At 34.2% G+C, this 12,226-nt stretch overlaps 1 protein-coding gene across 4 annotated transcripts in view; it reads right to left on the bottom strand.

The window, feature by feature from the left end:
* slc2a5 (solute carrier family 2 member 5) overlaps window positions 1-12,226 on the bottom strand; it is a 36,845-nt gene that overhangs the window by 18,729 nt on the left and 5,890 nt on the right. The window contains exons 7-12 of one of the 4 annotated variants that reach the window (XM_073937895.1): window positions 11,973-12,160; window positions 11,731-11,841; window positions 8,689-8,790; window positions 4,589-4,664; window positions 4,210-4,337; window positions 1,534-1,765 (exon numbers count right to left, since the gene is read on the bottom strand). In XM_073937895.1, the coding sequence (XP_073793996.1) occupies window positions 1,538-1,765; window positions 4,210-4,337; window positions 4,589-4,664; window positions 8,689-8,790; window positions 11,731-11,841; window positions 11,973-12,160 (833 nt within the window). In that variant the 3' untranslated portion in view covers window positions 1,534-1,537. Of the gene's footprint in view, window positions 1-1,001; window positions 1,766-4,209; window positions 4,338-4,588; window positions 4,665-8,688; window positions 8,791-11,730; window positions 11,842-11,972; window positions 12,161-12,226 lie in introns of those variants that run through there. The other 3 variants (XM_073937896.1, NM_001365652.1, XM_073937897.1) reach the window with 3 other exon arrangements.

Here is a 12,226-nt window from a genome sequence, read left to right as displayed (position 1 = left end):
CTAGTTAACCTAATTACCCTAGTTAAGCCTTGAAATGTTACTTTAAGCTTAATAAGTGTGTTGATAAATATCTAGTAAAATATTATTTACTGTCATCATGGCAAAAATAAAATAAATCAGTTATTAGAAATGAGTTATTGAAACTATTATGATTAGAAATGTGTTGAAAAATTTTTTCTTTCTGTTAAACAGAAATTGAGGAAAATAAATAAATAAACGGGGCGAATAATTCAAGGGGGCTAATAATTCTGACTTTAATTGTATGTATGTATGTATGTATATATATATATATATATATATATATATATATATATATATATATATATATATATATACTAATTCATGGGGCATATGAAACAATAAACATAATTTAATAGTTCATATAAAGCATCAAATTCAATAAATATTACAATATTAATTACATAAAAATTAACAGCTGCACTGGATAAAATATTTAGCACAGTATTTAGCACAAATATTCATCCTAAAATATTAAATAAATGTTATAGAAAGCAAAAAATTAACGTTCTCAAGTATCAACATATTATTACAAAACCAATTTATTTTTTTTGTGATTGTATTTGTTGAACAGTAATGCTTCAATGAATAATCTGCCAGATAGAACCTTATAATCCCAAACAGAAAATTATTTTTTAGAATTAGAAGATTCTATCTGAATTTGTCCTGTTTATTTTACCCCAGTTTGCAAATTTAAGAGAATCCTATTAATTTACATTTAGACTACATTAAGGTACTTATGTTAGGCACTGTCATGCTAATCTATGAAAGAGAACTGTTACACACATATTATTTGCTATATGGAATGCAAAAGCTTGGAAGCTCAATATCTTAAAATCATTCAGAACGCAGACACAACCTTTTAATTTCAAGATGATGAAATGTGATAATATGAAGCAAAAAGATATGATTATAATATTATATCACTTCTTAGAAAGGAAATAACCAGCAAAGTAGCTTTATTAAAATACTACAAATAAAGGTTTGGTAATTAAAAGTCTTATTTATTTATATATTCATCCATACATGAATACACTTATATCATACTCAATATAGTACAACATTACATTTAAAGATTAACCAGATCAGATCATTTTATCTTTATGATAGCAAAAGTATAAAGGCTTAAAAAAATAAATGATATCAGTAAATAATACATTTAACCATGAAGATATTTTTTAAAAATAAAATATATTACTTTTTATGAGAATGTTACATCAATCATTAAACCTTTACCGAAATCGACATCACAACCATACAACAACAACAGCAAAACTATAAAAGAACACAAAAAGCACATTTGCAAGAAACAGGCACATGCATTTTAAACCAAAGTATACATATTATTCTGATTCTTACATATTCTTTGTCATCAATCTAAATTAAGAATCCAATAAAAGGCATAATACAAGTATTTTTCAACACAGGATTGAAGGATCACACAGACAGATTGACACATAAAAGATTAGAAGTCAGCACAGATGCATAAACATATCCTTTATGAGTAACTCTTACCCATTCAGAGAAATGTGCTGCTAATTTCCTGTCCACAGTTTCCCTCTCCCGTCCCTTTGATCTCAGAGTCTGAGGCCTCCGCCATAATCTCCACCTTGTTTCTCTGAGCAAACAGCTTGCTGGTCTCCAGAAACGTCTTGTTTTTGGTCTCTGGGATGACAATCCAGATGTAAATCAGTGTGGCGAGGCAGATGCAAGCAAAAATGATGAAGCTGTATGGGCCCAGGCCTCTCTGTAAACACACACATGAGGAACACATTTCTCGTACTAACTCCTTCAACTCCTCTTTCATGATTTGCTTTGAAGATCATTTTTCTAACTTTAAAAGGTTTTTCCACTGATTTCCAGACAAAACAGAGTAAATCCTCAGAAACTGATGAATTCAGAAAACCAAATTAGAGTAGATTAGAGTAGATTAGATTAGATTAGATTACTTGGACAATTACAAAGCAGTGAAGTGCAGTTTAGGTCTAACCAGGAGTGCAATAGCAGCAAGTGCAGGATATAGGTATAAGTTATAAAGTGCAATTATAGAAAAACTATGGATGATATTTACGGATGGTTGTACTATGAACATTATATACAGGTTGTATTAACTATGAACAGAGATTAACAATAAATTAATATATGTACAGTTGGTGCAGTAGTATGACTGTGTTAATTCCCTAATGTTCTCATATTAAAGCTATTTTCATCGTTTTAGGCTAAAAGTAAGCTTAAAAACACCTTTTCACTGATATACATCGAGCGAACATTTATACATACACTGTATTAAAAATTATGGGTTCCACACAAAAAGTTATCTAAACCCAAATCGATTAAGGTTTTTGATAGTTTTTATAAATTTAAGTGGATTGAACATAAAACAGCAGGAACAATAACAAGCAGCAAAAGTAATTTTTGAGTGTATTTGGTGAAACGAAAGTATGTGCTGCACACTTTTCTTTTATTACTAATAAATATAAGTGAGAAACTAGCAGTTCAGAAAGCAAATGCTCACTGCTCTACCAAAATATTTTACACAAGATTTGCAATTCAGCACTTGAAGTCAGGTTACTTTTATGACAAATTGATGAGCAATAAAAATGTCTTTATACTTGTTATAGGAGCATGTGCTTCTCTATAAATCTTTTTTTTTTGTGTTGTTTGCAATTGTTCTTGTAAGATTAATAAGTAAACTCATTAAGAAGCAGCCAAGGAAACTTCTATATTTAACACTACATTTACAAATGAGATGTAATTGTACATTAAGAATAACATATATGCAAACATCATTTTTATTCATTAAGGAAATTGTATTATATACAGATGTATATGCAATATATATATATAAAGTATACATGTACTGTAAAAAATATGCCATTTATTATATTTCAAAGGAGTGATATTATAAATTGGCTCTGTTTGTAAATTGATAGGTTGCAATGACCAGTGTTGGGCATGTTAAAATAAAATAAAAGCAATAAAAATAGTAATTTTAGAAGATTTGGAATAGAAAAAATTAAAACTGAGTGAATATCTGAATTACACTACAGGTCAAAAGTTTGGGGTCAGTGGGATTTTATAATTTTTTAAAATAAACTTCTCCTGCTCACCAAGGCTGCATTTATTTAATCAAAAATATAGTACAATTGTAAAATTTTGAAATGTTATTACTCTATAAAATAACTGTTCAAAAGTAGTTTATCATTTAATTTATTCATTTATTTAATTGATTTTAAAGATGAATTTTCAGCTTCATTACTCCAGTCTTCAGAGTCACACGATCCTTTAGAAATCACTCCAATATTAATAATTATTTATTATTATTATTTATATTATAATTATTAATGCTCATAGTAATAAAAGCAATAATGACTGGACTAATAATTTCATTTTAAACTACACACAATAAGTAATAAATAAATATTTAATAAATAAGTATTTAACATTTTGTTTTACATTTAATAAATGCTGCCTTGAAGAACAGAATAGTTTTCTGATAACATAAAAAAACAACAACAACCCCAAACTTGTAGTAGTGTATATCATTGTAAAAGCAACTGATTACCAGGGAAAGTAACTTTTGTGTTACTTTTAAAAGAAAATATTTAAAAGATCCTTTGAAAGTGAAGCTCATCTCGGTTCTCAGATAACCATCATCAGTCATGTGGTTGTTCCACAATCAACTCCCACACAAAACCTCATCAGTTTCACAGACTTGTTCCTATATCCCGGTGGAGACTCTCATAGACATAGTGATGTTTCTACTATTTGAACTGTATATTCAATCCCCTTACCCTTAAAGCCATAAATATGCATTCATACATATTTAAAATACTCAATGTGCTTTATAAGCATGTTTACCTATGGGGACCCCAATATTGGTCCTCATCGTGACACAAGTCCCCATGTGTCTGTGTGCATTCAAGTCCCCACCAGGATATAAAAACCATTACACACACCAGATCATGTTTCTTGGATGAAAACCGCTTCAGTGGGCTTAATATCTGAATATAGTGGTGCTTTATATAATGATAAACAGTAATAGTGGCAAAAAGTTATTTCTTTGATTACTTGTTACTGAAAATATAACACTTTTATTTATAAAGCCATTATTCCCATTACTGGAAATGATGTCACAACAGTTTTTTTTTTCAAATTCGGCTGAAATATATATAAACTATGACCTCTGACCTCTAGAAAAGGGAAGACCAGGCCGACTGTGAAGTTAGATAGCCAATGAACGGATCCGGCCACCATGAAGGCTGGAGGTCTAGAAGACTGCCGGAACATCTCGGTGGTGATTACAGTGGGAATAGGACCTGCGAAATGATGCAGCAAAGGCTGTCAAAATGGCATATTCTATCATAAGACACTTCATCTTTTATAGAGATTGCTTGAAACACTGTGCTGCTTTTACAGTCTGTTTTACAGCCACTTTAAAGCACTTCTCTCGCCTTCACTCCAGAGTTTTAATGTACAGTCTCAGAAACGGCTGCATAAATCTCCTGCCATTCCCCACCAAAGAACACAGCAAAAATAAAATGCCCCTATGGGATTGGCATGAACTCACTCGGACCGATGGCATGTCCGATGACGTAAACAATGACACAGACGATGCTGACGTAGGGGATCCAGTCCAGTGTGGTCTGTGGGTGTAAAGGGCAGCAGTTATTCCTCCACATTTATTGCCTTGCATTTCACATATAGACCCAAGAGGCACATCTGTCAGGACGGCACATTCACAGCTCCAAAATTAAAATCTCTGCTGGGACTGAGATTTTACTACACCTATAGCACCCGTCTGTCTGTAAACAAGAATTTACTACAACCATAATAGCCTTATAACAAAACTCCCTTTAGAAGTTCAGATAAGCTGTTAATACTCTTAAATATTCTTATTCTTTAATCTCTTATATTATTCTTAATTATAGTGTGGTTAATTGGATGATGTTATTCAGAACAATAATTTAATTAGCATACACACTTTGAAAGGTCTCGTGAAATTAAAATAGCGTTTTTTGGATGTTAGTATCAGTAGTTTTAGAGATATCTACAGTATAACAGTGATAAAACTGGCATTTAGAAAATAAACTCTCTGTAGAAACACTCTTCTCTCTTATGGACCTGACACTTTATCGGAACTCCATCTTACAAGAACTCAATAATGAAAATGATTTTTACTATAAATGTACCACAATCATGTTGCACTGCTTGCTTCAACCTTAAACCTTAAATAACTCTTGCAAAATTTTAAACCTTAAAGGGATGGTACACTACGATATCATATTTTAAACTATAGTTCATGTGTAATGTTGTTGTGTGGACATAAACAACATCTCAGAACGTAATACGCTCAAAGTTCAATGCAAAGGGAAACATTGGCTTTTACAGAGCTAGGTTAGCAAAGCCTACAGTGAACAAAGTTTGGGGACTACAAAAGAATACATCCGGGCTAGTGAGATCACAAACTTTTCAGGTTACACGGATTCCCCATGCACTCAAACCCCGTGCAGCAAAGGGGCATGGCCGGAGGAGCTGTAATGTTACAGCAGAGAAAGCTAAAATGCCATCCAAACGCTGTTATTTCCACAGAGCTTGTTCTGTTTCTGTATTGGGGCTTCCAAAGGACACTTCACAAAGACAGAAGAGCTTACAATTTGATTTTTATTATGTTCCAGAGAATTATTAAAATATATATAGCTAGCATTTGACAAAGGAGAGCTTCCAGAATCTCTCTCAGTTCAGTGCTAGAAACTCCTCTAACCGACAAAGCTGCCGATTGTGAGCCACAACCTATAAGTATTTTATTTTCTAAAATTTATCAATTACATCCACAGTGTCTAGCTCTAATGATATGTTGTAGCGAGGACATAAAAAAGGATGTAAACAATGGGAAATGCTGTTTGGCACCGCTAACAATCTCGCTAGAAATTTATATTTATTAGTCAAACCGCAGTAAACACCCAAAATCTTCAGCAGAGCTGCAGTGTCCCTCTCTGCAGCCACTTTCCGTGTGTTCCACATCTCAAATAACAAACTTGCAAAAGAAATGTGAACATTTCATATTACTTACATATGCATATTCTGAATGTATGTGAAAGACGCCTGTCAGGTTTTATTTGAGAGCAGGCGTTAGGTTCAGCTGTGTCCTTTACATTTTCTGTCTGATTCAGGTACAAACTGTCAGGGCTAACAGCTACTGTTTACACAGCGCAAAAGCACATGCTTGTGTGGGCGTGATCTGGTGACATGGAGCTGATCCACGAATCACAGCACATTATGTTAGCTGACCAATCACAGCCTCTTGAGGGCGGGCCTTTTGGAGAAACTAGGAAATATGACAGTCATTTTCATGTTAGTTGTGTAGTTGTATCAGGGTATATACAGGAATCCTTTCCTTTTCGGAAAACTTTAAGACCTCATCTCCACCATGTTCTAATCAGTATCAAACCTTTAACCTAATAGTCAGTTGTTAATAAACAGTTGTAGTTAAAGAAATGCATGGAGCACAACCATGCAACAGAATTCAGATAAGCTCGAAAGAACCAAAGCTTGAAGGAATAAATTACAGTACATGGTTGTTTTCATCGAGAGGCTTCAGCCACTTTTTAAACTTTCTCCAACAAAGAGTACACAGACTTACATTTTCCCATTTTGCTATCTGTTTCGCTCTATTGTTTCACTACATGTGGAGAGCAACACATCACCTTCCTGCGTTTGTTGCAAAATGTGTGACATCACCCGGACAGAGGAGCTGGGCTAGAAGATCCCCGGCCCAAACCAATATCATGGATCTAGCACGCTGTTGTTAATATTAGAAGGAAAATAAATATATTTGTTTTGTTTTTGGAGTCAAACACTTGGAACAATGTTTGAACAAAATTTAAGACCTTTAAAAAATCACAATTAAGACTTTTTAATACTTTTAAGGACCTTAATTTTCTAATAATTGATTTATCAACTTTTAATACTTAAGACCCCTTGAACATATTGTGTATCTAATCAAAGTAAGATAAATGAAAAAATAACATGATTTTCTACAAATAAAGCATGATCACACATTGTGTTCCATCTTATAAATACAACCAAGCCTTAAAATACACTCTGGGCCACCCCTTTATCTCTTTTGCACAACATCCTCTACAACATTATTCAGTCTTATGTAAAAGTACTTGTATAGCTTGTATATCTTATGTATAGTTACTGTTAGTATCTTATAGCATTTGTTAGATATGCATAGGTTTTAAAAAATAGCTCTTATGTTCAGTGTTGTGTTTGAATTTCTGATTAAATTATGTAGCACCGTGGTCCTGCGAGACATGACATTTCGTTCCTCTGTATGTCCACACATGTAGTGGAATGACAATAAAGCTTTGACATTGACTCCTCTCAGTTTCTCATCAAATTTTCTGACCAATCAAATGCTTTAGTATCTGAAAACATGTCCTGCCCTATTACAGACACTATCCATTTGATGCATTTGATCTGAACCACTCTTACTGGAAAAGCTGTGATAATAAACATGACACACTTTGGGATGTTTTTATAAAGTTGAAGAGATACTATGTGTCCTGCCCTGTCTTTATGTTTCATTTGAGATTGTCAAACTTCGAACTTCGCAAGACCTTTAAGACATACTGTAGTTCACACAAAAACGAATTCCCTCATCATTTACTCACACTGAATTGTTTCTAAAATTGTATGAATTTGTTTCTTCTTTTGAACGCAAAACAAATAGAATGTTGGAAGCCAGAAACCAATAGTTACAATGATTACTGTATGTTTACATGGACAGCAGTAATCAAATGATTTGCCTTAATCTGAATAAGATAATAATATGATTAAGGTTTTTACATGAGTTGCTTTTTGAATGTTCCTTTCATGATCCTGTTTTACGTTATGGCACACAGATTGATTAACACCATTGTGTCACCGCTATCCACATTTCCTCTGGAGTTTCATGTAATTTCAGGTGTTTTTTATTTTTAATTTTTCAACTTTAACTGCAGTTTGGCACTTTCACTTTTATTCAGAAACATTTCATGCATGCCCCCTGTAACAAACAAAATATTGAATGCAAGTATGAACTGCTGGAAGAGTGTTGATTTAATGGAATTTGATTCCTCATGCCGAATGGGAAAAAAACCCCTCTGCCTTTTGCAATGCAGATGTCGGCGGTCCTTCACTGGCTCGCTAGGTGCAGAGAACAGCTCTGTGTGTATTGACTATCCTGTGGCAAAACGCGGCGAAAGGTCCTAAATGACAGTAATAGTTTGATTAAGGTGTTTACATGTCTGTACTGCAATTCAATAATGTGACTAAAATCCGTACTCCACGTCTTCATTCGATTTCTGTTTAGTTTAATTATGACCTTAATTGGATTAAATTAATCAAAAATCACTGTTTACATGGTAGACTCTTAACCAGATTATTGTCTTAATCGGATTAAAATATTGGTGACTGTGGGAACATACTCAATGAAAACTATGGCTGTTTTCTTCATTATATCTTTCTTTATGTTCAACACAAAAGATAAATTCAAACTGGTTGGAAACAAGCAGAGGGTGAATAAATTATAACATTTTGATAAAATTTTCCATTTAACAAACCATGCAAGCTGATATGTTTGAAGGAGAAGAAGACATTTGAAGAAATGCAACATCACTTTACCTGAAAGTAGAGTGCAATGGTTAAAATAACACAAGCTGCACAGCAGATGCCAAAACCGATCAGCAGCAACAACTTTCTTCCAGATTTCTCCACGATGAACACCTACAGAAACAGAAAAATTAATGTTCTATGCTTTTTGTGTGAAGAAATATGCTCGTCAAGGAAGCAGTATCAAATTAGTTCACCAACAAATGAAAATTCTGTCATTATTTACTCCCTCTTGACATGTTTCAAACTTTTTACAAGACAAAAGAAGATTTTTGGAAGAATGCTGAAAACCTGTTACCGCTGACTTCCATAGTTCAACCCCAAAAGTATGGAATCACCAGTCTTGGAAGATGTTCTTTCAAATGTTTAATTGTGTAGAAAAAAACACATACATGCCACAAAACTACTTCCATTCAACAATCCAACCTTCTGGCTGCATGAAACAATCAAATGGGAAGGCTGTAGAAGTGATGCATACTGGTAGACCAAGGAAGACAGAGACAGAAAGCTAAAAACAATATGCCTTCAAAACAGAAAATGCATAGCAAATGAGACCTGCAAATAGTCCAGACCTAAATCCAATTGAAAATCTGTGGTGAAAATTAAACAAAGTGGTCCATGACAAGGCTCCAGCCTGCAAAGTTGATCTTCAATAAGACAAAGTTGGAGACAGATTGAGGAAGAACATTTTTTTATCCATGCCTCCGTTCATTCAAGCTGTTCTCAAAAGAACTAGTGGTGTTTTTTTTTTTTGGTGATTCCATTTAATTTTCCCCAGAATTATGTGATTTTATATTTGTTCCCTCTGTTTGATCTGTGTTGTAATTGACTACAGTGTTCTTTGGATTGTTGAATGGAAATAGTTTTATGGCATGTTTGTGTGTGTGTGTGTGTGTGTGTGTGTGTGTTTATACTGTAAGGATGCTAAGTATCTCAATAATATTAAACCTTGAGACCTGTTATGGAATTTCACATAAGACATAACCATTATAATTGCCCGGCACTAAACTTTCTAATCTGAGAAGAAGATCAGCTAGGAAACCAGTTGTTCAGGTTGTCTCGGTCATGCATCCTGAGCCCCTTTCTTTACCCTGGACTTTACCTTCTCCACCAGAGTAGCTTCACACAGAATGTCCAAATATTTAATAGGGTGTATCTTGTGGCTCCATAATCATGTTTAGTGTCATTTTAAATGTCTCTATTGTTGTGGAAAGTTGCGCTGGATCTCGACAAACATCTTCTAAGTTTTAAAAAAGAGGCTGAGGTCTTCGAAGTTGTCAAGTTTAAGCAGTTTATTGTTACAGCAGAATCGGTCGATCGATCTCTCTCCTACAAATGTTCCAAAACCCACAGTTTATATACAGGTTTTTCCCATAGTCATCATGAAACAGTGGTGTGGCATGAGCATCACGTTATTTCCAGGCTCCAATAGGATTCTAGCCTTTATATTGATGGCTGTATGTTTTTCTGTTTTTGCACATCTTAAAGATCATATTTCAACACTTTTTAAATGATTCTCCCTATGCATGCTAATGCCGTGCAGGTTGAGCAAAGTTGTTTTTAAGTTGTTTTTGTCATGGTCAATACATCAATACGTGTTGCATATGCTGTCTGAATGGTCTTTCTTCACCACAGTTTACTTCTGTGTGTTTTGCTCTGCATTACTTGAATGTATTTCTATATGTTTTAACAGTGTATTTTAATAGTGGCAGATTATACAGTGATTATTATACAGTGATTATAAAGTGATTACATAATAAAAGTTCCTCTATAATTCTCCAATACTATGTGAAGTGGTCTTGATTTCACTGTAATATTTTACTATTTCCCTTATATCAGGTCATTTGGGTTTTGAGATCTTTGTTCTTTGCCAGATGTTCCACTCCAGGCAAAATGATTTCACATCAACTCATGACCAGGCAAGAGTCTTGGTGAAGCTTTTATTGTCTTGAATTTATGGTGATTTGAGTATTTAGGAAAACTGTGCAGAAGTGTCTGGGGGATCCTGTAATGTTGAGTTCTGAGCTCTGCATCAGGGCTTATATACTGCAACGTACTTCTACACAGTCAGGTGTTAATCTCTAACTCTTTAATGAATCTTTGGGTAATTGATGTTGTACAATCTGAATTGGCTTATTTTGTTTATATATGTAAATTGCAATAGAAGGTCTTTGCCAGATAAATAAATGTAAAAGTCTTGTTTAACTCTAATATCTCCTGAAATCATTTAAATCTAGTAGATTGTTTAGGCTGATGTTTCCACAGCCTGTAACCAGGATTAGTCATACATTCAGGCTCAATGGATGGAGCATGGGCACAGCATTAGAGACCTGTTGATGTCTGACAATCACTGACATAGTATGATATAATCTAGTGGCTAAATCATACTTTCTATATGTATGAGCAAGCATGCGGCGGCCTAATATTACTTAAAGAAAATTAGTTTACAGTTATATCCTCTATCTAAGAACCTTAACTGGCGAAGATGTGTCCATGAGCAGATGTAACTGGCCAGCATACTGACTCTAAGCGACTTCGGGTAAACAATGAACCATTAACTAAAAATATGGATTAATGAGGTTAATCGATCTAAATTAGATCAAATCACAACCTATAAGATGATCAGCTTGAATTGGAGGAATCTACATTTAAATTATTATAAATTGGAGACAGATTAAATTTGGAGTTGGAAACAGATTAAAATTAATTTTACCAAATAAAAATATTTCTTTTCACATGTGCTAAAATGGCTTACACACATTTAACCTTCACCCATGCTGTTAGTTCTGTCATAGGACAAATAGATGGACCCTTACACTACACAATTAAACATTTGAATGAACATCTTCCAAGAGTAGTGATTCCATACTTTTTGATAGGGGTTGTATTTGTTTTTCTTACTATGGAATTTTATAATTACAGGTTTTCAGCTTTCTTCAAAATATCTTCCGTGTTCAACAGAAAAAATAAATAAAAATAATGAGTAGATTTTCATTTTTGTAGGGGTGAACTATCCTCTTAAATCACAACACAAAATAAACAAAAGAGTGACACAGCTGTTATGGTCATGAAGACATTTACAGCTCCTGTCCCGACAGTCACATACTGAACATGATCTTCACTCACTCCTGCTGAACTGTAGATGCTGTCAGCGTAGTAATAAATCTGAGGAAAGGGTTAAAGCTATGATTTAGTTGTCCAAACCTATTAGAGATATATAACAGCACACTCATGCTTTCAGAGAGAAGGATGTGGGAGATTATCAGCCGTGTGCTGTTATTCAGACTGCTGCTTACAGCGTTGACTCCTGACAGTTGCTGGCCCATGTTCATGAAGATCACAGACAGCAGCTGCCAGCGCAGAGAGCGGAAGGTGAAGAGGTTGAGCAGAGAGAGTCGACCTTCTGCTCGCTCCGACTGCTCCTCAACACGCATCTCACAAAGCTCCTCATCCACGTCCTCACAGCCTCGCAGGCGCTGCAGGCCTACAATACAGTCAGTTTAAGCACATTCACTGGCTTGCAGCTATTTAGATATGTTGCTTATTTCTG

Source organism: Danio rerio, chromosome 23 (genome assembly GCF_049306965.1).
Source record: "Danio rerio strain Tuebingen ecotype United States chromosome 23, GRCz12tu, whole genome shotgun sequence".
Classification (NCBI taxonomy): Eukaryota; Metazoa; Chordata; class Actinopteri; order Cypriniformes; family Danionidae; genus Danio; species Danio rerio.
The sequence above is the reverse complement of the archived record's forward strand: the minus strand, read 5'-3'. Positions and strand labels throughout refer to the sequence as shown.